This window comes from Melanaphis sacchari, unplaced genomic scaffold, assembly GCF_002803265.2.
Source record: "Melanaphis sacchari strain LSU unplaced genomic scaffold, SCAv2.0 Contig20_pilon_pilon, whole genome shotgun sequence".
NCBI lineage: Eukaryota > Metazoa > Arthropoda > Insecta > Hemiptera > Aphididae > Melanaphis > Melanaphis sacchari.
Window position 1 is genome coordinate 5,855,888 of NW_020271042.1, and position 26,582 is coordinate 5,882,469.

At 29.0% G+C, this 26,582-nt stretch overlaps 3 protein-coding genes across 4 annotated transcripts; 1 reads left to right on the forward strand and 2 right to left on the reverse strand.

Annotated features, from left to right (window-relative positions):
- On the reverse strand, window positions 1–24,992 carry LOC112593534 (nuclear pore complex protein DDB_G0274915-like). Of its 2 annotated transcripts, XM_025337965.1 has the most exons (16): window positions 24,565–24,992; window positions 10,795–10,993; window positions 10,587–10,678; window positions 9,717–9,844; window positions 9,409–9,662; window positions 9,190–9,322; window positions 8,330–8,425; window positions 5,182–5,375; window positions 5,008–5,115; window positions 4,258–4,476; window positions 2,196–2,605; window positions 1,616–1,709; window positions 1,356–1,470; window positions 1,124–1,282; window positions 578–725; window positions 1–504 (listed from the first exon to the last, which is right to left on the reverse strand). In XM_025337965.1, exons 2-16 carry the CDS (start codon window positions 10,964–10,966, stop codon window positions 76–78), a joined length of 2,751 nt encoding a protein of 916 aa, XP_025193750.1. In that variant the 5' UTR covers window positions 10,967–10,993; window positions 24,565–24,992; the 3' UTR covers window positions 1–75. The 2 variants fall into 2 exon arrangements, with proteins under 2 accessions (XP_025193750.1, XP_025193751.1); XM_025337966.1 differs by lacking the exon at window positions 4,258–4,476 and having other exon boundaries at window positions 24,565–24,991.
- Window positions 7,146–8,297, forward strand: LOC112593535 (transmembrane protein 223). The gene is made up of 3 exons (XM_025337967.1): window positions 7,146–7,660; window positions 7,736–7,878; window positions 8,119–8,297. The coding sequence occupies exons 1-3, from the start codon at window positions 7,261–7,263 to the stop codon at window positions 8,266–8,268; spliced, it is 693 nt and encodes a 230-aa protein (XP_025193752.1). The 5' UTR covers window positions 7,146–7,260; the 3' UTR covers window positions 8,269–8,297.
- LOC112593536 (eukaryotic translation initiation factor 4E-like) lies at window positions 12,323–12,936 on the reverse strand. Its single transcript, XM_025337968.1, has one exon. The coding sequence runs from the start codon at window positions 12,878–12,880 to the stop codon at window positions 12,323–12,325; it is 558 nt and encodes a 185-aa protein (XP_025193753.1). The 5' UTR covers window positions 12,881–12,936.
- Window positions 24,993–26,582: the final 1,590 nt, after the last annotated feature.

A 26,582-nucleotide genomic window follows, 5' to 3' on the forward strand; every position in this document is an offset into this window, starting at 1 on the left:
TACATTTAAAATTAGTATCTATATGGATCATAAATATATTTTATCCAATAGTTTTTTAAATATAATTTTGATTTATCATTCGTCTTGATTTGATTGTTTGCTAGGTAGGTCAACTGGTCTTCTTTGTAGTGGCCTTCGCTTAGATAACAAAGATGATAATTTGTTTGTAGACGATGGAGGTGCCTCAGTTGTGCTGGTCGTGGTAGAAGAAGGTTGTTGTCGATCAACATCTTCTTCGTTTTGTAATTCTGCGTTTTCCTGTTCATTTTCCATTATTGGTTTCAAATCCTCAGATACTGGAGGCTCTTCAGTTTGAATCGACTTCTTTTTAGGCAACAAATTAGATAATAAATGTTTTCTATTTTGGCCAGTAACAGGAGGAGCTAAAGTTTGTGCTTTCGGTGCAAGTGAAGCTTGTTTTTCTGGTACTCTGAATCTAGATTTGTTTTTAAGTCTTGAAAGTGTGTCTGGTGTTGGGGTTGGGCTGGTTTCTTGTATCAGTTCCTAATAAATATAACAAATATTTAATTACATAACAATTACAATTTAATAAAAAATACTTTAATTAGATACAAACCTTTTCTTCTACTTCATCTGGAGAACTTTCTACGATAGGTGCTTGAGTTGTTGATTGTACAGGGGCCGCTGTTGTTGATGAACCCTTTCCTCCAAAGTTCAATCTTAATCCTGGTCTCAATGGTCTAATATTTGGTCTCGGTCTACCTCTATAAAAATATAACATTATAAATTACTCAACTGTTCTGTTTTTTTTTTTTTTTTAAGTCTACTTTACTAAATGTAATAATAACTTTTCGATCCACAGAGATTATGTGTGTCGAAGTAATCTTGTTCTGTTACTAGCTCCATAAATTATTGCTGTGTCATCGTTTAGTATAATAGGTATATTATATTTATTTATTTTTATTCTATTTTATTTTAGCGTATGTATTTTACTCAGTATAACTGAGCATTTTGTCAACTTAACATCGAGTCCTTTTGTATTTCCCCCATTTTATATTAATCTGGCACTGATACACAACACCAATAATTGACACGTTTTAAAGTTATGGACAGGTAATTGCGCCGTTAACAATTTAATTTTTGTATTAAGTAAATCATTTACCCGATAGTTTTAGCAGTTGTGGTTGTTGGCTCTGAAACTTCGAGTTCAGAAACATTGCTTTCGTTTTCTTCTGTTACTTGTTGTATAGGTGCTGCTGTTGTAGTTGTTGATGCAGATGTTGTAAACTTGTTTCTACTATTTTGTCTCCTCAAATTGGATCTGAAATGTATATTTATTATTATTTTAGGCTCTAACTTTCAAAAATATAAATTATTGAAAACTAAGTATATACCTTTCCGCAAAGTTAGGTCTTGGTGCTGCTGATGTAACCTCTACATTTTCATCAATAGGAGCTGTGCTTGATATGGGTTTACTTGCGCGTGTTCTTTGACGACCGAAGGAAGGTTCTAAAATAATAATTTTATGTAAATAATCAACTTTATATTTATAAATAAATTATATGCGTATTATTAATTATCATGATGCTTAAAGTTGATAAATAAAGTTTTCAAATACCTAATGTAACAAAAATACAATATTAAAATAAATTACTTTGTGCTTTTGTTACTACTTCGCTTTCAGTAGTGGAAGATTCTTTATCAAGAGCGGCTGTAGAAGATTGATATCTCTTGCTATAGACAGATCCCTATAAAATATAATATGATATTTAAAAAAAAAAATAAACAAAAATATATTAGCATGGGAATATGTATAATATACATTAAACCCATTGAAGCTTAAAAAGTATCATAACTCGTGGTATTGACATTATTGATATGCTATTGCCTATTTTACAATACAGATCACAATTATTATACATTTACACCATATTTATTTATTATGCTATATAAAATTAAAATAATAGTGTAGTTTTCATAATAGTCTGCGATTATATAAATAAATTACAAATAAATAATATCTTTTTACTGGGAAACATTCTATATGAATGTTTACCAATCAATGCAGTGGTTAAAAGTAATATGTAGATTTAACGCTCTTTACTTAAAGTGCATATTTTTAAAATTCCTTTCCACTGTTGGTAGGAAAAACATTTAACGTATTAACAATGGTTTCCAATTATTTACAATATCCCTAAATTTATCGTTTAGGTACTAATAAAATATTAAATTACCTGTGTGTTCCGTTCTCGGGAAGGTTTGAATTTACGTTTTTCAGTGACCTCGTCGGATGGTGGTAACTCAGTTGTCGTTGTCGTAGTGGTCGACGTTAACGAATTCCTGTTACCCACGGAGCCGCCGCGATAACGGCTACGCACCGGCCCGGATCCAGGAGCTTGACGTGCTGGTGTCGGTGCTGGAGTGGTAGTGGTTGTGGTAGTAGTTGTTGTCGTTGTTGTCGTTGGAGCTTGTGTTGTGGTGGTTGTGATCGTGGTTGGTACCAGCCGCAGAGTAGTTGGGAATTGAGTTTCGCTGTCCTCAAACCTCGTGGAATGTTCATTCGATAATATCGTGTTGGCCGTTTCTTCGCTACGTGTTTGCTGCAAAATGGCGTACAGGTCTACTGCCCCTTTGTCTGTCGATCCTATAGCAAATTCGGTTGTTTTTTAAACATATCATATAGAATTCATACTGCAATTTGCAGTTATTTGTACCGAAATTCAATAAAAGAAAAATACCGAATTTCGTGTTATTATTATTTTAAGAGGACGTCACATTATGATGTATTAATTTACTGTTACTGCACACAACAGATATTACAGGTAGTAGATATGTCAAAATATAGTAAAAAACATACTTATACATACCTACTACGTACGCTTCAATCGTTAGTAAAAAAAAAACCCGTATAGTCATTAAATTAATATTATGAACTAAAGTCAATCTAAATCTTATTAATAAATAATAAAAAAACAAAACATTTTAATGTGACTTCCTCTTAAGTAATGTAATGATTGATGATAGTTAATGAAAGTCATAAATAAGAAATGATTCCCAATTTAATCTTTTTTTATAAACATTACTGTAATTCAGACAATTATATTATATATTAAATACTAAAACTATATTTACTTTAAGTTTCTTATGGGAACAATAATAACAACTATACACTAATTAATATTATCTTTAATAATCGCCCAATATAATTAGTTAATATAAAAGATCAATAATATCTGTAACAAAAATATTCTTACTTTAAAGAATAGCGGGAGTATGTGACAGATAATTTTCTTGTCACTCAAAAATCAAAAGTAAATATATTTTTATTTCTAATCCATTTACTTGATAAATATTATAAATATCATAGAATGCAGAGTTACGTGAAAAAATCGATTAATATTTAATTTAATAGCCTAATCAGAAGGTACTAAATAATGTTCAAGGAACCATTAGCTCGCTATTGATTCATTAAAAGCTTAGTGATTGATCGTTCATGCAACAAGGATACAATTTTTAACAGCATATTTTTTTAATTCAAATGATAAATTATAATAAATATAATTTTAAAAATAATGCCAAGAATAGAAAATAATTACGCTTAAATTATTTTAAAACCATTAATAAATTTAATATATCTATGTATATATATTACACAAATAATAATTTCAATATAAATTATTCAAATATCTCTTTACAAAAATTATATTTATTTTTAGTTTAAAGGATTCAATATTTTTTTATTTTTATCTCAACAACTGATTTTAAAAACTCTATTATTTGTAATTAGATATTAGCAAGTCATTTTCTTAAACTATCTGATGCTTACTGACACCCACCCGTAAACAAGAAACCAAAGGAGAGGTTCATACCCGTACACAATAGGTGTATCCAATCTACCGATCACAATGATGATAATAAAATACAAGCTATACCTGAATAATAATTTAATAATTAATAATCATATCATAATCAAAAGCAATACTACACTATTATGCAATGTTAGTGTAAGAAATGAAAATAGTCAGGCGTTAGTAATTTCATTCTTAACGTTAAATCTGTATTTTAACGATAAAAATATTATTGAACATAACTTATTATTATCTTGAGTTAAAATATAAAGGCTCACAAGTAATTATATTGAAATATAACGATTCTTGTTAAAAAGTAATGTTAACTGAAGCATGTTAAAAGCTACATATAAAAACAACTAAAGCAATGTATCCATAAATACACGGTTTAAAAACCATCCAGCATGTCAGTATGGTTAGCTGATATTAGTATACGTCCGTCGCGAACCTGCGGTATAACGTTGGGTGACGATCGTGACGACCTCGTCGGGGGTTAATGTTGTCGTCAATGATAACCCCTTAGTATCCACATCGGTATTGTCTTGATTCCGATCTAAGCTAACTGTTTCTGTTACAGTTGCTACTGTTTCTGTCAGCTGAGTGTTATAAGCGTTATTAATAGTTGCTACTTGATCTGCTGGCATCGCGGTCGTTTGTACCACAGCATCTGAAAATATGTATTTTCACCAGTTTTAACCTACCTCGCACAGCCGCCTCTTCTTGATACGCACAGTTGGCCTTCGAGGTTAGATATTATTCACACACACACACTCACAAATTTTCATTTACACACGTATACGTGATAATTTAATAACTATTAAAATACAACAAATATTTTATTCTGTACAAAAGTAGATATTATATTAGTCTTTAGAATTACGCCCATATATTATGCATTAATATAGTATAAACTGGATTTTCCTTCAATGCCCGTTATAAATATCATATAAAAATAAGTCAAATATTGTTTTGGTCAATTAACCCTTTATCCGCTAAATTAACCTTAAATGAAAATAATTTCCACATAATTTACTATAACCCAGATAATGTGTTACTGTGTAGTAAACACGTTATATTATAGCAATCTACATAACTACATACCTAGGTATTTACAAAATACTTTTCTATTAAATACTATTGTATAATATTTTGTCATTAATAAATCATTATTAGTCTATGCCAGATATTTATAACTTACCTTTGTGATTTTCGTGTCTTGGTTTAGTAACTTGTGCATGTTGACCATTACTAGAATGAGTTCTAAAAGCGCTGCTGTCCACCAAATCCAAACCTGGTTGGTGTGGGCCTTTTTAAATGTATACGGTTTTGTTAAAATAAATCATTCATTAAATAGGTGCTTAACTACGTTTACCATTGTTATTTGCTCGTATACGAGTAATCGGAGTATCTGTAGCGGGTATAGCTGTCGTAGCAATTTCCTGAGCCGGTTTTGAATTGCCGCGAGATCGGACAGGGAATCTAGGATTATGAGGAAGACGCTCTTCGGAAACTGGTAACGAAGATGACGGAACTGATAAAGCTTCTTCGAGATTACGTCCAGAATCCCTAAATAAAATGTGTTGAAATTTAATATATTCTGTATAGCTTAATAATTACGGTAACTAGCTCAAAATTAGTTATTCAAAATGTAAATTATATTCATTGTACAGAGTGATTCACCAAATACACTCAAACTCACCCCCATTTTTTTCCTAATAAATTAAACTGTTTTAATTCTGATTTATAAACTTTAGGCATAAAAAAAACTCCAAGACCATGTTTTCAAACATAAATTTCCTTTTTTTTCAATGTGAACTACATTTTTTAATTGTAAATTATCAAAGAGATGATTTTTTATCAAAATATTTATGTTAGCATACAAATCAAAATTCAATATTTAAAAAAAATAGTTAGTAGAATCTGAGTTAGAAATTTAACTTTGTTCATTAATTATATTAAGTATAGAAAATTTGGAAACTATAATGATTTAAACATTTAAATAATTATTAATATTTAATATAAATCTATTAAAATTGTAGATATAATTTATAGCAATTATTGACCACCCTAGATTAAATATAATATTTATATTACACTCTTTATGAACAATTTTATTAAGGACTACTACTACTACGTATACTACATTAAGGTTAAAATTTAATAACTCAGAGACTAAGATTATACGAATTAGAAGTTGAAGAGACTCCGCCAGTATAAGTAAAATAAACAGTCATAAGACATAAATTCATTGTTGCATAATTTCAAGTAATATTTTATAAATACACAGAACAAATGGTGATAGGTAGAACATTTTTATTTCCTACAATCATAATTGCACACATGAAATATAATTAAATAGGCACTAATGACTGAAGATATCATACGTAGATATATCCTGATTCAAAATTAAATATATGATGCCCTCGTTAAGTAAACGGAAGAATTAGATCAAGTATTAAAAAGACGCTGACCTATATTCTATAGACCTAAAGTAAAATGTATAATAATACATTTAATATGACAAAGATGTAGACAGGTATATACATTATTATGCTTAAAGCAATTAAATATATATATATATATATATATTGATACCTAGTAGCGGACTTCATTGATATTGTTGTTTTGATTCATTCATCATACAATAAAATATATTAATCGTGACTTATACAGGTTAGTGTTATAAACTATAATTCGACATTATTACATTGCACCTACGATCCAAAACAGTTACTTTATTTCGTTACTGTTTGACGTTTGAATACCTATTGTAAAATTATTCATTAAATCATATTAATATCTCAGATAGTCAAATCGATCATTCGTTGAGTAGATATGTGTACCTAGAAGTAGTGGTAGTATGTATAGGTAGTAAATATGTAATTCATATACAAAATATTTTCTTCTAATAATATTTTCTAGTAGGTATACCTAGCCGCATAGCCGCATAGGGATTTTAACTCTTAACCAAACTTCCCATATTTTATCACTTTAGCAGGTACTAAATTAAACCACAAATTATGTTAATAAAATAATAAGGATATAATATTATTATTCAGTTGTCGTGTGTGTCTAATTTTAACATGGATAAGTAGCACTAAACGACCTTCAACTGCCTAGACGTTTAGTTATGTAGACCAGTTGTCGATACAAGCCATAAGGCATATACTACAAGTTGTACCAACGCCACAGTAAAATTATTTTCAACAAATCTCTAACGTTCAAAAGTGATAAGAAATACAGTGTTAACGTATCACTGATATTAAGATAAAGATAATATTGTGATAGATCACTGATCGGTGGACAATGATAACATGTGATCATTGTGATTACTAAGTTAAATATTTTTATGACTACGTATTTTCAATCATAGCTTATAAATTGTTATTTTATTAATACAGTGCAAAATCGCATAGTTACTTCAGTTTACTGTAATCTATTTCAAATAATAATGATATTTCATCATATATTTAATTTTTTACCGTGTATACGATGTGTAACGTTTTATCGGACGTTTTACACTTCCGGTAAATTGCACAAAAATCAATTGGAAAAATTAAAATGGTTTAATAAGAGATATTTCAACGAACAGTCGATATTTAATTTAAATACTAACGTCCCAAAAGATGTGCTTCTATACAAATCATCTAGCGACAAAACGTACAAAATGATCAGTGTGTTTTCTATAGTTCAGTTTGGTTTTTGGATTACAGTAGCAGATTCTTACAATGTCTTATTGAACAAAGAGCCCGACAATAATTCAAACCATCAACCAATATCATGGGTAGATAAAATAAAATCTCGAGGAAAAATAGCAACACTCGGCATTCCCATCGCCTGTTTATGCATGGGTAAGAAATAAATTATAAATTTATTAAATTCTTATTTGTTTAAAAACTGAAATTTAAATATTAATATGTTTAAAGGTACAATATTAATAGCTATATGCTCTGTTTACACAATGAAATCTGTAAAAATGTTGGTTTTATGCAAAGGAGGTGATCGTCTGAGTATAACATCATTTGGTTTTTTCAATCGAAATATAACAACAACCATACCTCTTGAAACAGTAAGCAAATTTTTTAATATCCACAAATATCAATGACAAATTTTCATCAATAATCAGATGCTTGCCACATGTTTTCTGACTGACATGATGTTAATACTCTACTTTACTATTTCAAATCCAATGAATAATATATAATATTTTACTTGTATAGTTTTAAATTAGAATATTGTTAATATGTATATTGTACACTACTACACGCTTATGTTTCTCTTTTAGTACTATAAAATTATATTGTTTCAGGTTAGCTGTACTGTTGGTAGAAATTCGAGTGGTCAAAGTATACCACTAAAAGTCAAAGGAAAATGGTTTCACTATACATTAGATAAAAATGGCGAAATTTATAATCCCAAATTATTTGATTATACTGCGGGTTTGAGTAGGAATGTATAAATATTTTTTTGTTCATTTATTGCATAGTACTAAACATTTTGTAATTTTTGTAAGTACTTACTTTGTTTTACTATTGTGTTCAGCAATATCATTAACTGCAAAGTTAGCATGTCCTTCAGGTTCTTCTGTAGTAACAGTATGTTCTACTGCAGAAAACCTAAAATTTAAATTAAATTAAATGTTATTTCAGATGAAAATTAAATTGTGTGTTTTATAAATTTAAAAAAAAAATGACTACTTATGTATTGTTCAATGAACTCTTGATAATTTATTTTATGAACTGTAAATTTTATATTTTATAAATAAGATATTTTGAGTTTTTATTCAAATTTATTTATTGATTCTTCTAAAAATACTCCAACAAGGATTTATAAATAAAAAAAAATTTAATTTACTCCTAGATGTAAGAAGATAAGATTCAATATCAAAAGTACAAAACACATTTGTCTATTTAGATTTGAGTACCAACTTATGGATTGAACATTATTATTACTTGACATATTTCTTTTAAATACTTGTCAAAAATTTTATCCCAGTTTAACAAAACAATTTTTTTTTTTACTTTATTTAATTTTTCCGAATTTTGCGATTTCCTAACTCTATAATTAGATTTACCTATACCTCAATAAGCAAAGGCTATCACACTATTCACATTTCCTAATATTACCACAGTGAGTGTTTTTGGTCAATTAGCCAACTAAATGTTAATTTATAAAAAACCATGATAATATTGCAACTTATGAACCATTCTACATTGATAGTAACTTTTAAATAAGTTAAAGGAGATAAAACTGCGTTTTAAATATGTTCTATGTAATAATATTCAATTAAAATGATTAACGACTATATTTTTTACCAATTAAAAATCAAATACAACTAATTTATTATTGTATTATAAAATTGTGAATGATTGGTACTAACCTGCCCTTGTTAGTATTTTGGACAAATTGGTTTTCATCTTGTACAGCAGCGGGTTTTTTTGGTTTGCTGTTTTCTTTGATATCCTTGTTGGGTTTTGAACTGGTTGGGGGCGAACTTGAAGTGCTCTGACTAGCTGTAATTTGAAACAAATAGTTTCGGATTTTGGAAATCAAAAAATTATTATAAATTGTTAAAAATTATATATTATATTATAATTACCTTTGGAACCGGGTTTTGCGTGTTCTTCATCCTCGTCATAATAATAATAGACGTACTCATATTCGTATTCTTGGCCGTTTGGCGCTTTTTTGATATTTACTCGGGACGCCTGAGAAGAAGCTGAACCGACGATTGGTTGGTTCCCATATGGGGAATCCACAAAGTCAAACAAGCCATCGTCTTCTTTGTTATTATTTTTTGTTTTATCTTGAACTTTTGAAGGGTTCTGAGTGATAATCTCTTCCCGCTTAATCCTAACAAAATACATTTTAATTAACAATATTGGTTTGGGTATTCGATTGACTTACTTTGATTTATTCGGCTTAGTGGCAAAACTGTCGGAAGTAATATCATCTGTATCAATTGGTGCAGTATATTTTTTTTCTGGCTTTGTTTTCCTTAATCCATCTTCGTCGGATGGATACAATTTTTTATGCTAAATAAAAAACACAATATGGTATTTACTATATTTTACACAAATAAATGTCACAATTAATGTATTTACTGTGTTGACAAAACCGTCGTAACCCTTATAAAAAGGTACCGACTACATTCAATTCTCTACTGGAAAAAAGTGTCATCAGACTCAAAAAATGTTGTGAGATCGATACATTTATTGTTTCGCTTAAAATTTTAAGTAATGTATTACTTAACTAAATCTAATACATAGTACTTAACAATATTACATTGACGTTTTGTTAAATGTATCTTAATAATTCTATATTATTTATTATGTTTTATTTTTAACTCAAAATCGATTCGGATAATGTGCTTTAATACTATCATATAAACCGCAAAATTAATTTTACGCTAGATGAAACAGCGTTTTCGAAATAAATGTGAGCTTCATTTTTATTCATTGTATAATACGATTATAATGGTATCCTTTAGGTTAAGTACCTAAAAGTAATATTAGGTAGAACTTTATTACGCTATTAATTGTTGATGTATGTACTTAACATTGACAAGATATTCACTTGTATTCGGTATAAAATAAGAGTTTTGACGCAATAATATAATCGTTACATAAAATTATTACGCGACGAACATAATAATATTTTCTTTTATTTAATTGCTGACCCGTGATATTTATAATAACTATTTTTATGACTCACGTGCCCCCCAGTTGACATATTTAAAAAATATTTTTATATATCTTTGAATGTATTGGTACTTACCGCGTAATTTTTTTCTTCTATTGGTACAGAACCAGTGACTTCTTTTATACCCGTTTGTCCTTCGTCTTGGATTTTCACATCCATATCGCTCTCTGCAATGAAAATCTCGTTAAAGGTATAATTAATCATTTACTAACGCAAATTTTTACGTTATTTTTATTTAAAAAAAAAAAAAAATTAATTTTATCAAAAATCCACAATTACTTACCTAAAGGTAAGCTGTGAACGCTCGACGAAGGCATTCCCGTGTGTATGCTAACATATTCTTCTCCTGGTTTCGGTTCAGTAATAACTCGAACAAATTTCTTCCTATCATTCGGTACGGCACATGCAACGGCCAAAATACCGAGGAGTGAAAATAGCAACTGATTTCTATGCATTGTGTATATTATGTTTGTGCAACAGTTCTATAAAACAAAAATGTAAAAACATAATTAGTTTTATCCAATATTTCGACAATATATTTCATTTAATATATTTTAAAAAAATTCTGATAATGTTATTCAAAAATAATTTTGCTGTTGTACTAAGTGAATATTTTATTAATGGGAGACTGATCAAAATAGCAAATATTGTAAGTCCGTGTAGTAATAAACCTAATCGCTATATTACCTTGCTTTTATCTCCGACAATATTGACGTCTACGTGTATATTTATATAAATTTAATAATTAATATTACACAGTTAAAAGAAACATTAATTATAATAAGTATTTATTTAGCGTTGTAAAGTAAAATAAGATGTATTTATCTAAACTAGAGGTAGATATTAAATAAATACTCCTACTTATACTTGCAAATAAGTAAAAACAGTGTAAAGTGTACACATTAATTAACTACAAACCAAGGGCGGATCCAGCATGTATTTACGATTGGGGCACTTTATAGGAAAAATGTTATAATATAGATATATCCCCCTACAAAAAAAAAAATTTCGATACTAAAATTTTTTTTTTTTTCCAACGGGGGTGGCACTTGCCACCAGTGCCCCCCCCCCCCTGGATCCGCCCTGCTACAAACCCTACGTCTTAATAGTGTATACTTTCTTATACATTTTTATAGGTATAAACTATAATTTTTATATAATAGCAGATTAGCATTATATCGACTATCAAGTTCTTACAAATTTAAATCTACAATAAATTAAGTACTTATGTTGTATAAATATATATATATATATATATATTATTTGTTTATTTTTATAAGTACTAATGCAATATTTTTGATTTCATTATATTTAAAGAAAAAATAGTTCAAAATATGTTTGTAATAACTAGTTATCTATAAACATAATCTCCTTAAATGCTTTATGCTATACGTTTAGATATTAAATCAAAAATTATACTTTTAATATTCAAATAAGTAATAACTAAAAATTTTCTAAATTTTAAAATTATAATCTATAATAAAAATTAAAATAATATGATTTGGATCGAAAACAAAAAAATTAACTCTTCAAAATATATTTTTATTAATACTAATTAGTAGTGACTAAAATTTCATAAAAATATGAAAAGAACTGAACATTTTTGAATAATATTCGTATAATATCTATTGACAATCATTAATACAAAATTGTTGTTAAATTGAAGTTTCATTAATAAAATAAAATACATTTAAATAAATAACATTATATAGATATCTCGTGTATAAATAAACTCAAAACATATTTGTAGTGTGTTCAATATCATTATATATATATATATATATATATATAGTTGTACACAATTTTAAAATTTATAACACATAGTTAAAATTATTTGACAATCTATTATGTAATTTATATTTTATTGATTTTATTTCGTAAACGTTTTGTTTGAGGGCTAGTAAAATTCTTCCAATCTTTATTATATGTTCATAATTTTCTAATGTAGTTTTAACTGTCCATATCGTAACTTTTTGTGTTTGTTTGTGCCTCACGTTACATGTAATACCACATAAATAACTCGACAACTCTTTAAACCCATCACTTATAAGCATAAACAACAAATCTGACCAAATCAAATTCAAATCATTATTAATCCGATTGGCAACCGTAATTATCCAAGCTCCAGCGCCTCTATTCGGTTCTTCTTCCCACATGGGCTGTATTCCATTTTTGAAAAAATAATAACTGGCTCCTAGTGGCAAGCAAGAGGGCAGTTTTGCTTGATTGTAGGCCTCGATAAATTGTGTAACCGTTGATACTTCGAATATCTTTTGGAAGTTCGTTCTCCAATCATCATCCTCTGCGCACTTATCTTTGTACCAAAATGTCCAGTTATTAGATAGTGGGACTTCAACATAACGTGTCATATTTGAAATATAGGTTTATATTTATAATAAAAGTGATGTATAGATGAGGTGGTAGTAGTAGTAGTAGTAGTAGGTAGTAATTGTAAAAATATTAGTATTTAAGTTTTAAAATGTTTAAAATATAAAACACCCTAAACTTACAATTTAAATACAACAAAATTTTTAATTTTCTGTGAAAAATTTTATTTGTTTAATGTTATGTTAATAAAACAAAAATAACATGTAAATATATTTATATTGTACGCATGTTGATAAATTTATTTTATTTGTAGCTAGTTATATCTTGATAAATAATTTATTTTTCATTTTTGAGTTATTTAATGTAATTTTCAAAATTAATTTAGTTTTTCCGTACAGAAGTACCTATTTATGAATAAAATAAATATTTAACAGGATTTTGTCGATGATACTATTATGAACCATCTATCATCATAACTACTAAGCACTAATCTTAAATTTAAAAATTTAAATTTTTAAAATTATTTTAAGCATTATGAATACCAACATTTACCAAGAAAATTATTATTTTACTTATTTTATATATTGTGTAATTATAATAATACAACTGTATCCTCAAGATTTTAATATTTATCAGCATTAAATTTTTATTATCAAGTACAGGACACATAAAGGTAACATTTATTTTACTTGTGCATAAGTAACACGAATTTCCAAGGCAATAAAAAAAATTAAGATCTAACTTTAACTATAAAACCCTCAAAGTAAGTTTATTATTATTAATAATCATTATATATACATATATATATTTAAAAACCAATAACAACTTACTACTACTTGTCATAATAAAAATAAAATAATATAGAACGATTTACAACTCTCATTTTTCTAATTTATAAATTATATAATATAATTATCAAATGGGTAATAATTTATTTTTTTAATTTAGTAAAATTAATCGATTTTTTATGATACAGACTATTTTATTTGATTTTTTGCAGTATGCATTTAAAAATAATTTGCGGAGAGGAATGGGCCTCTTAATTTTATAGATCCCGTAATCGTGCGTCCCCTGTCTCTCTTTTAATTCAGTCTTAATTAATTTTCAAATAATAATATAGTTTAGCTCCGGGTATTTCTATTTAAATTATTTCTCTTAAGACACACTCTCACACGACGTTAATTAGGTACCTATTTGAATTATTAATATTCAATGGTCAAATTATAATAAATGCTGTAAACACATAGTGATTATTAATAACTGTAATAGTATAAAAGATTTATTTTATGATTTGAAAGTACCTATTCTATTGTACGAAATTTTTTCAGTTATAATATATTGACTATTGCTAAGTGCTTAGTGCTCTATAATAATGTCCGACCGCAAATTAAAGTCGGTGAGATTATTCTAATGTAATCCAACGTGGCAACGACCAACGTAAATAATAAATTATTATTCTATGACATCTTCAGTCTATTCAATTATTTAAGAACATTTCTAGGGTTGTTTTTAGGAATAAAGACCGCTGGAAGCATTTCTCGTAATATTCAGGTACTCATATAATTATAATAATAGACACAATCAAATCTTCTAAATTATGTTAGTAGTGAAAGTTTTTAATAAAAAAATAAACACATTTTCTCGTTCTCGTAGTTATTGTATTTGTTAGGTATCCAAAATCTACAACATGTCACTCACATAATTAACTAATAATTTATGATATAATTCAATAATTGAATATCGACCAAAGCTTTCATAATTATCTATATATGCATTATACAAACGTAATAATTAAATTATTTATTCAATTATGTCATGTATGATGTTTAACCGTTTGGATAAAAGTGAAAAAAAACAATACAATTACGTGATGTTTAACATTTTGACCACGTCATAATAATACCTACGTACATAACGAATAATATACGCAATAATTTTGGATATTTACCAAGTATTTTTTTGATTTACGCCTGATGTACAAAATACATTATCAGTTTATTTATCGAAATCGAATCATCGTTGGCATTAACGAAAATGACCATAATATGCATTGTATAATAAGAGGGTGGAGTAATATTCATGTTCTAACATACAACATGATTAGAATAATATATTATTGTTGAAATGCATAAAAACTATGCATTTTTAATACCTCGATGTACTTACTGATTATAAAAGCACTCTAATCGTTTTATTTCATAAACAATATAATAAATATATTTTTATTAAAATCTAAAGTTATATTTGCTTTTATTGAATGGTAATTAATGATTATTGTAATAGATATGTAATATACGAAGTCATCTTGTTTATTTAATGATTTTATATCGCTATTTTTCCGTAGGTAAGACATTGAATTTTCAAATAATAGCAAGGACCCCTGAAGACTTAAACACTTAAAACATAGAGTTGAAAAAATAAATTACATTAACTATACTATAATAAATACATAACATCAACTTGAATAAAATAATTAAATTTAAACATCATTAAAAATTTTTTACACCTTATCCGATAAAAAAATTAACTGATTAATAGATACCTATAATATATATTATAATTATTGTGATTGAATTGTATACTATTCAAATTGATCAATAAGCATATATTTAACACATTTGATAATTTATATTGTTATTCAAATTATATTTGCAAATCATTAAGCTACTGATAGCGTCTACGTATTCTATACATCCATAATGATATATACGAGTATAAAGACAAGTCGGTTGTGTTGTAATAATTGATAAAACAATGTTAATTTAAATCGATACCTAGTAAATTTTTTTATAAGAATATAACATGGAAGTAATACAATATAAAAACGCTCCTATAACAAATAAAAAATATTTGTCTCGAGGTTATTGGGCTTCTAGAACTTAGATCAAGGTGCTTCCTGGCTCCATTTTATTTCTATAGATTTACAAAGAAATGTATTATGGACAATTTACGATACTCATAATATTATATAATCTATAATTGCATTTTATAACTGGTCCATATTTAGTTCCATATTCGTACTATCGATCGATGAATTATTATATTATTAACATTCGTGTTGACCTTTTATGTTGATCAGAAAATATCAAAATTATAAAATAAAATATATTAGACGTGTTACCACTAAAACACCAGGAAATCATCCAATTACGTTAATTTTATTAATACCTCTATATTATTATATCTAATTAAATTTGCGTATTTTAGATTTATAAATTATATTACTATACTATATGCTATTACGCCATATATGCTATTTTATTTGCAGAGTACACCGAACAAAGACTGTAACATGATAATATAATATGTAAAAAGCGTTTTGCACATATGACGCATTTAGAGGTGGGTATACCTATCTGTCATTGTAATTTTACAATAGCATTGCACAAATAGCAGCGCCAACCCTTGAAAATAAAATGCGCAACGTTTACTATTAATATATGTGCACACGTCACATACTCGTATACTACCTATGTATTACATAGTATTTGAACCCATATTGTTCGGTCATGCGTAAACTTTGACCCGTTCCGTGTGTTTCTATTCTGATATCATTATGTATTATTAAAGATGAGGCTGTACCATCAATCCATCATTGCTTGAATCCTTTCACTTTAAGCTTTCTATACATCTGATTCGATACAATCCACAGTTCGAAGTCGTCGCGCACGAGCCCGACAGAGAAATGACAATGCTGCATACAGGTATATATCAGCGAATTCACATTCGCATTCCACCAACACTTTTCAACCAAAAACCGTGCTGGCACTACATGTTCAAAACACGAATTGTATGTAGGTACTATGTACCTATATGGCTATATAGTTATAAAGACTTCACGCCGTTTAACGACTAGCATGCGTACGAAGTATGACAGTAAAATTATTATTTATGTAATTTAAAATTTCGTGCGAATACCTTTGCCGTTTATTCGTGGGACTTGTTATTATGTTTATCGAAATAGTGATGGATGTAGATACCTATATGTCATATAGGTACCGTAACATATGAAATCGCAACACACAGCGTCGGTGATAGCTGTTTAAGCTGTTTATACATTAAACATGAAATAAAAAAATATTATATATAGGTATATATTACATATTATGATATGTGTAGATAACACACATAATTCAAACTCTTGATCATTTAACGTTAATTACTTTGTATGTACACTTTAATTATACGTATGAGTTGACTTTTTTTTTTTTTTTGTCACTATTATAGGTAGGTACAGTCGTTTTATACGTAAAATTATGTTTTCGAAAAAAATTCTCTCATGTCGTTTGAGATCATTGCAATTTACAACACATAACATTTCAACAGCTAAATAAATTATATTTTTTATCATTATCATATTTTAAACTTTTTAGTAACAACATACATATAATATTTTATTTCGTATTCCTAAGTAAAATATACTTTTACTATTTTAAATATACTATTTCCACACATAAAAATATCCAATATAATAAATTAATTATAATTTATAAGCATTTAAATAGTATAATGATCGGAATTGTACGTACACGTAAAATACTGATTCACTATTGATAAAATAATAATAATATGCTTATGGTGGCGTTTCGTTGTTTGGTATATACTAAAGGTATTTAAACTCACAATATTAAAATATAATGATAACCACAGCAATATATTATAATTATGTTTATATTTGACCAACCGTCTAGGTACATTCACATATTAAATATTATATATATATATATATATATATATATATACATACATTTGTGTATAATATAACCACTGCAGAAACGAATTCAATATCGTTAGGTAACACGCAGCTCTTAAATACAATGGCTACAATGCCGCAAACAATATAAAATATCTATGTGGAGATAATAATTACACAACTCCCCGATACATATACAATATATTTTTATACGTACAACGCCTACAACCTATGGTGTATGTTTATAATATATATATATATACATATAAACATGGCATCGAGTACTTATACCCCGCGAGTCGTTCGCGTGCTTGTTATAAGACTATAAGACATGGCTGGTATATTAATGCGTCACGAAAGAGCGTTTCCTAAATGTTTACAATAGGTTAAACGGCGATTATTATTATTTTGACAATCGATAGATATAAAAAGCTAAACACACACAGCCATACAGGCATACATTAAAGTCTGAATTATACTCAGACAGCACAACGTGATGTGTGAAATTTGAAAAAAAAAACAATATGATTTCAGCACTCGCGGCACTTGCTATGAATTTAGAAATTTTATGTTGTTGAACGCCGAAAATCAAAATCAAAAAAAATTATTACGCGTTTACACTCGCGATGACAGAACGGCGGACAATATCATATTTCTGAATATTATTAATGTTATTATAGAATAATATACCTATTATACCTTCACAAAACAGCTACTTCAGTTGTTTATATTATGTTTATTGGTTCATTGCGCTCGCGTGTCTGCAACGCGATGAATACAAATTCTGTGGGGGCTGACGGATATAAACGAGTTACCTACCGATATAATAGAAAGACAAACAATAACCATATTGCTTGTGTGATATTTTTGTATACTTGAATTTGTGTATGAAGTCAACGGTGGTGTGCGCGATCATTGACCGCGATGATCATACACAACAACGGACACGCGTGGCGCGCGCCTCATCCGATCTTCTGACTTTATATTACCATTGATTATAAAATAATCTATTCAATAATCAATGATATTACTTTGGCAGCCTCGGGGCTGATGAAATATTGTTATGGAGATTTTTTTTTTTTGCCCTCCTTAATCAAATTATTTGCTTCTCGTGGGCATTATTCGTGTATGTCTATATAATATAATATTGATAGATTGGCGCAAAGTTAGGTTAAGTTCTCAAACCTTATTTTTGCGGACCACAAAATGTGAATAATAAATCGGTAAAAAAATGACAATAATTTTTGATGTATTTATATTTTAAACTATATTCTTTATTGCCTTATAGGAACCGCTGTTTTAGTGTACCGCAGTTTTCAAACCTCTGATATACACCATGTAGGTACTTTATATAACTAGGGTGGTGAGATGAAGCCAATTTACTTGAATAGTACCGGTTTAAGAAAAATAAACTTTTTAAAACTTTCCTTTAATTCGATAATTGAATTAACGGTTTTAGGTCCATACTTTAGCAAAAATAGCACGTAGCAGTCTATAGATATAACGAGTGGTGACTGACCAAAATTTTTGAAAAATAATAAGGAGAATACGAGCTGTATACATACAGCGTATACACTACACCTACAAATATATACCCCGAAATTTGTATCATTGTTGTTATACAACGAAAACGAAATACTAATGTGGAATTTTGAATGTTGAAAGTATAAGTATAGACAAGTATAATAAGTACCTATGTTACTTATGCACAAGCATTATATCCATTAAGCCTCTTATTTACAGGTATATTCATAAATTATATAAACGCATACGGCTTAATCCATTGTTATAACTATTATAACGTTCAAACATATATCTCGCACCTAAATATACACTAAAATTTGGTATAATAAATAAAATGGTCAAAACTGTACTTCCTGTTGGTCAAACGGTAGAAAGTGATAGTTTTAATAGTATAACATCCTCGTCCAGTTATACACATAATAATATTATACACCTATAGGTACGGCTGTACATTTATATGTATTGCATAAATTGTATATTATTTACGCATATATTTTTGTTTTATAATAATCTACGAACGGGAACGCCGGGTGAGTAGTGAAAAGTTGACAATCTGGTTAATCGGAAATTTGGAATTTAAAGGTCAACCGGATTGTTAAGGCGAGAAAAAAAATACGTAATAATTCAAGTGTGTACATACCTATATACGCGGAACGTAGCAACTACGGCGCCTACAGCCGTATGTATTTATGCACACAACAAGCTTATAGCTGTTGTAATGTAACGATATATATATATACCCTCCGAGACTATTAAACCCGTTTAAAGTTTTTAGTTATAATATTATATACAAATAAGATATATAAAATTAGGGTTGTATTTTAATCTTTTAAAACCGAAGGTTTAATACTAATATTAATATAAAATATTATATACTATTTAAGTAACAATGTCAAACATTGTGCAACGAAAGTGAAAATTTAAAATTCAATAATATTTATTTTTACGTGTTAAAGATATTGAACGATATATTGCGGTGTAGTGATGATACTCGCAGACTGGCTGCGTAAGTACAGTGCTTATCGCATTCATCGCCAATATCGTAAACACATATTTTATTTGTTATGCTATACGCGTTTCAAGAAATCGTTTTAAATTTGTTAGTTATAAAATATATCGTTACAGCTGGTGTTAATGGCCGGTAGTCAGGGCCGGTGACCCGGTGTTAGTCGCATTAATAAAATTTATCATACATAGTTTTTACAAATAGCACGCATTATAAGTACATGAAATAAATATTAATATCGGATGTAAAAATATCACTGAAAAAAATAAAAACAAGGTATTATAAAACGAAGGTAATATTAAAAACATACTATTATTATGTCAAATATTTTGTAAAATATAAAAATTGGAAATCAAGTATAGTTAAATACACATAATTATACCTATAAATAATATAGTAATAATTATCAAAGAAAATGGTGTGTAAAAATGTTAATTATATAGATATTTGGATCCTATTGATATATTTTATTCACACCATAAATCAGAATTTTTCAAGTGTATTCTAATGTATTCTACGAACAAAAACTATCAAGTCATCAAGTTCTGCAGAATCATAAATCAAAAAAAAAAACTAATTTTACTTTCGTAGATCACATAGAGATTCCGTTTGTATTTTATAAGCAGTTTACAATATACTAACCAAATAATTAATTATATGTAAACATCATATTCACTAGGAAAAATGTACAATGCACTTAGCCGCTCTGAAACTTAAGCATAAATTATTTTGTTCTCCGGACGAAATAAATATCGTACCTATATGCTCCTTAGCAGAGAAGGCGTCAACCGCAACAGCACGTGGTGTCATATAATACATCAACAATATAATAACTGTCATTGTTGTTCTAAATTTTCAAATCGAATGGAAAATGGGCCTTGAATTCACACACAAAACGTGGGTTTATTATTCACATTGTTTATTTTATTAAACATAATTGTGCTTTTGGTGAACCACGGTATAGGGAGGTACCTACCGCTGCAGAGTGCAGATGACGCAGTACGTACATTTTTCAATCGTGGGAGCATATATTTTTCTCGGCACCTCCGCGTACGAAACGTGTATTCCTACATATATTGTATAACAATAATATACATTGTACACTATTGCTATTTATAGGTACGATATTAAAGATTTGACCCCTGTGGATTTCTCTACCGAGTTGCTGCTGGGCTTTGTGGACATCGTCCGACAGACAGTGGTAGATTTTGGATCTCGCATCCGGTATGTATAATAATATATGCTTACAGACGCGACTATAACCACGTGATTAATGACAGTTTAAAATCGGCTCGAATGCAAATAACTCAGACTAGAAAGTTCATTTTGGGGATTAAATCGCATTCCAAGAGTTTGTTTGTGTGTACGTATATCTCGAAATATCGTTCACGATAATATAATATTATAATAATGGCGTCACATACCTACGCCGGTTTAGGTATAGCGAATGCCAATGATTCAGCAAATGTTTATATTTTTACGTTTACTTAATGTATACTTAAGCTATTAGAAGTACACGTGGTGTTTGTGAATTATAAAGATGTTCAGCGTTATATCATTATTTAAAAACTTTATTGTATAACTCTTCGGTTGTTGTTATAGTCGAGTTGGGAAAGGATAATATATTACTGAAATACTTATAATCGAACAAGTAATTTTTTTCAAACAATTGCGAAGTCACACAATGTATTTTTTAATACACGTTTTATATGAGTATATTTTAATACTTAAAAATAATACATTTCATATGAAAGTTGATTGTATTTAAATCAAATAATATTGTCAGTATATTAATATAAATAATCAATTAGTTAAATAACTTTTAATAAAAATAGTTTCAATGAAAAAATCTAAACATTATTGAATGTAGATATTTATAAGTAATCGTATTTTTAAGTTAATAATTGTTTTATACACATATAATATATATAAATATGTGTTTGTATACGATATTTATCAATAATTTAACAATCGATTAGACTTCAATTTATGCAAAGTGAAAGTAAAACGATACAAATTATAATACAAATTATGTTCTTTTACATATAGGTAGGTACAGCGTGTGTTCCATAATGTTCAAATATTTTTAAGTAATAATTACTGCAGACATTCTATTACCTCTCTATTAAGAAATATATAGTAAGTACGCGTGAAAAATATGACAAAAACATTATATTAAACTGAGTGAAAATCTACATTTAGTGTACGTAGCAGAATAATATTTATGTTATAAAAATAATAATTGTCAACAATAACTTCATTATTTATTGAATTTAAAATGTTTCACAGTAATATTAATTATTTTCCATAAACTTATTTATTTGGGTCGCAACCTTTATTATTTGCATATTCGTTAACTAAACTATTGATATACACTGCAATGGATTTATGATGAAAGTGATAACTACTCGTAAGTAGGTAAGTAACATACAACAGAACAATTTTATGTAACAATTTACAGTAGGTAGGTTTTTAATTCATCTTAATAAAATATTTTATTTATAATAACAACAATTAAGTGTGAGAATTGTGTATAATTATATAGTTATTAATAATTAATAACTATTATTATATATATATATATATATTTTTAATTAAGATTTAGAGAAATCAAGTAGGTAAATTAAAATCAAACGTTGGCTACGGTTGTTGGGTACTTATTATAGATTTCATTAAACGTTATTTTTTGTGTAATAATTATGTCATATATCAGAGTAAGCCTAAATGTTTTTTTTTTTTTAATATTACATAACTAACCATTCACAAACGAATATAAATTTATAAATATATGATAGATATATTTTCTCCTAATGTGTTGTTCATTTATTTATTACTATTATTACTAATAAAGAAAAATTATTAATCTAATGAATATAAAAATTAAGAACCACAATATTGGTCTGTATCATCCTCTTGACAATAAAAATTAATTAGTTATTTTAATGACGCAATATGCATTACCATTACAATTTCGGTTTTGTCAATAACACTTAGTATCTTCAATGTGAATTATCATTTAATTATTACCGTCATCACTTTTGTTCAGCGTCAAAATAACAAGATTAATATATTAGATCATGCTTACAACACGTGAAAAAAAAATCAAACGCTTCCCTGCACCGTGAAGATTCAGAAGAAGTTGCGCATCACCTTCTTTGGCTACCGGTCAGGCGGCAGTCATGGTCGTTTCGCAATTAAAAAAAAAAATTTAAAAAAAAACGAATCCACGTGTTTGACTGGTGGTTATGTTATGAGAAAAAATGTAAGAAAATAAAACCGGAATTGTTGTCTATCACTTATAACATATAGTTATGTCACTGAATGTATATATAAGTACTAAGTAGGTATATACGTAAATGACATTCCGATTTTATGAATAATATCAAAATGCATAATATTTTCTGTTTATGGAAAATTTTCCATTATCACGAAGGTTTGTATATAAATATATACGGAACCGAATGATTTTTTTGACCGGAAAATACAACAACGAGTATTTACATTTATTATATTATATAGGTACGTATACGATTACGGATTATTATAATATTATACATAATACTATGTTATTATTATTGAAAACGTAATCGCCGCGCAATAACCGTTTCGATTCGAGTACAAGTAATCCGAACGGGATGCTAGCGTTAAAGTCTCCCGGCGACACATTATTATGTAATGCGTATAATATATCTATATTATATAGATAGGTACAAACATAATAAACTCGCGGTATTACCTAAATGTTGGCTACCTCCTACGCGTTTTGCTATTTCCAGGCTAACATGAAAATAAAACAATGTTTTTAGTTTACTACTTATTGGGAACGTTGTGTTACAAAATTCTGTAAGACGTCAAAGAACAAAATTTGATAATTTTTTCCCTCATTAATATAATATACCTATTACGTTGCACGCGGTGTTATAATCGACAGCGGCGATGACGATTGACGTAAAAGTTTGCACCTTCCGCTTTCTAAGAGGGAAAGCAAAACGCACGCGCACCTTCACTGTATATAGTCACCGCGGTATAGGAGCACGTTGCGGTTTTGTCGTGCGTTATAGCAAAACCTAAATACCTTCGAGCTGCACGCCAATATATAGGAAATGGCGGGCAAGTGAATGAAAAAAAAAACTATCCCATAACTACACAGATAAATAATTCGGCGTGTGCTTGAAATATGTAACATATTCAAATATAACTACAGTATATGTATAAAACGTTATAAATTATCCAAATTCACCACTTGATACAAATGTACTCAAAATAAATCTCCACCCACATCACGCATAATATAAACTATAGTGTGTTCCGTATTTAGGTATGGAAAACCTTGCAATCGACGGCTCTTACATTATATAATATAAAAATAACTCGAGTACCTATATAGTATATAGGTATGTACCTAAATATAATACTACACGGAAAAAAATATTTTAATAATATTATAAAGGATAAATTTTAAATTATCTAGGAGAATAGGCAGTGCACTGTTCTGTACTCACTTGGCTGGTGTGCAGCGTAGTCCGGCCGGCAGAGTTCTGCAGAGACGAACGATACGGCGTTATCTCGCGCGCGCACGTTCAACTGCTGCAGGTGTAATGTATATAGGCGCGCGGTCGACGACGTACTGACACGACGATGGTGCGTTGATATGATAATACTATTCCGACGATGATAAATGTATGCGTCTATACCGTGACGGTCGAGCGTAATGTGCTTCAGTGTATATACGTGATACGCGATATACCTATTACACGCGATGGCTGTGTGCAGTGTGTCGCCACAGGAATATAATGTGCGACTGTGGCGGTGTTACAACGGTGACGGAGGACTCGTCAGCAGGACGTGCAGTTCATCTCGTCGAGCAGCAGCAGCAGCACCACAACTATAATACGGCTATAATACGCAACACTTTTGTGCGGGGCGGGCGGCGGGTTTGACGGTCGGCGCGCGTCCGCGAAATAATGCAATGCGTTCTCTCGTTGTCTTGCAGTAGTGGCGTAGGTGTATGTGTGTGAGTTTCTATACGTGTATTTGTCTGTGTATATGTTCAAGTGTTTGTATGTGTATGTGCGTGTGTGTGTATTTTTTTGTATGTAATTGTAGAGTATATGTAATATACAATATTATTGGGGGTGGGGGGTATGACGCACTGGCCGCCACCACCGCTGCAATAAGATCATATTGTCCCCACGTGAACGTACGACATTTAGGTGGTATATTTTTATTGTACCGCTGCACAAGACGTGAGGTGCCGGAGCCGATGCCCTCCCTTCTGTACTTATATATACGTACGTTAACTTCGACGACAATAATAATAAAAACGATTTTCGTCTGGGGGTATCGAACGCTGCGAGTCTGGCGCAAGTGCATGTAACGATATACGAAACACTTATTTTATTTATACAAATGATACAATATTATTACATATAATTGTACGTACAGGCTCGATGATATATTTTAGTGAGCGAATGCACATATTTTACATAATAATATAGTAGACATTATTTAAACATTCCAAAACAATCGTCATCAATTCTAGGATTCATTAGTATAAGACTTTACACTGGTGCATTCTGCTCTATAGACTAGCTATTTTGCATACTAGGTCTGCTAATACTTTTTGTGAACAAATTCCTAAAACTAATAATATGCTCTAAATACTCTTGTAAATGAGTATAATGTATTATAGAATTAGTTAATGCTACCCAAATTGATTTATTTAATTTGAACTCAATTGAATCTTTTTGTAATTATATATTATTAGATTTTATTTAAGAATTATTTGCAATTTATTATTTTATTTTAATCTTTTTTTTTTTTGCTATTTAAATTAACTTTTTTTACATTAACAATACTCGTACATTTCAAACTGTTACTGGGCATTAGTCTGTTTGAATAATTATAAATGATATAATATAATATAATATAATATAATATAATATGTATAATTTGTGTATGATAGCTGCTGCAGCTTGTATTCAATTGGGTATATACATATAAGTAGGATTGACATATGTATTAATATAAATGCATAATATACTATTTGTACGAAAACACAGAAAAATGTATATTATGTATAGATAGTAATATATATTTGTGTTCGTGCGCGGTGTATATACGATATATGTATTAGATACACGTTGCAGCAGAAACGGCGGTGTGTGTGTGTGTGTGTGTGTGTGTACGTTAGTAAAGGAAAGGAGGAGAGGCTGTGTGTGTAATGGATAATAAACGAAGGACGACCACTATATAATAGTGTTATATATATTATAATGCGTACAACACACTGGGGGAGGAGAGGTACAAACGCGAGTGTATCATTATTATACGGCCACGGTCGGGGCACCCAAAGTCTTCACGCGAAGTGTATCTACATATATACCCAACCTGCTGCACCAGGCGTCGCGTTTCACTTTCGACGAGTCGACCCGCGCGCGTCTGTAAGAGGCAAATTTTTTCTCCAACGGCGGAGGCGGCGACAGCAGCTCCGGTCGAGGGACCGGTCTTCGGCGCCTAA

Coding starts and splice junctions, on each gene's coding strand:
- LOC112593536 (XM_025337968.1), bottom strand. CDS start 12,880: ATGACACGTTATGTTGAAGTCCCACTATCTAATAACTGGACATTTTGG.
- LOC112593535 (XM_025337967.1), top strand. CDS start 7,261: ATGATATTTCATCATATATTTAATTTTTTACCGTGTATACGATGTGTA. Junction 7,661..7,735: donor CATCGCCTGTTTATGCATGG/GTAAGAAATAAA, acceptor ATATGTTTAAAG/GTACAATATTAATAGCTATA. Junction 7,879..8,118: donor CAACCATACCTCTTGAAACA/GTAAGCAAATTT, acceptor ATATTGTTTCAG/GTTAGCTGTACTGTTGGTAG.
- LOC112593534 (XM_025337965.1), bottom strand. CDS start 10,966: ATGCATAGAAATCAGTTGCTATTTTCACTCCTCGGTATTTTGGCCGTT. Junction 4,477..5,007: donor AAGACACGAAAATCACAAAG/GTAAGTTATAAA, acceptor ACATATTTTCAG/ATGCTGTGGTACAAACGACC. Junction 1,710..2,195: donor CCCGAGAACGGAACACACAG/GTAATTTAATAT, acceptor TATATTTTATAG/GGATCTGTCTATAGCAAGAG.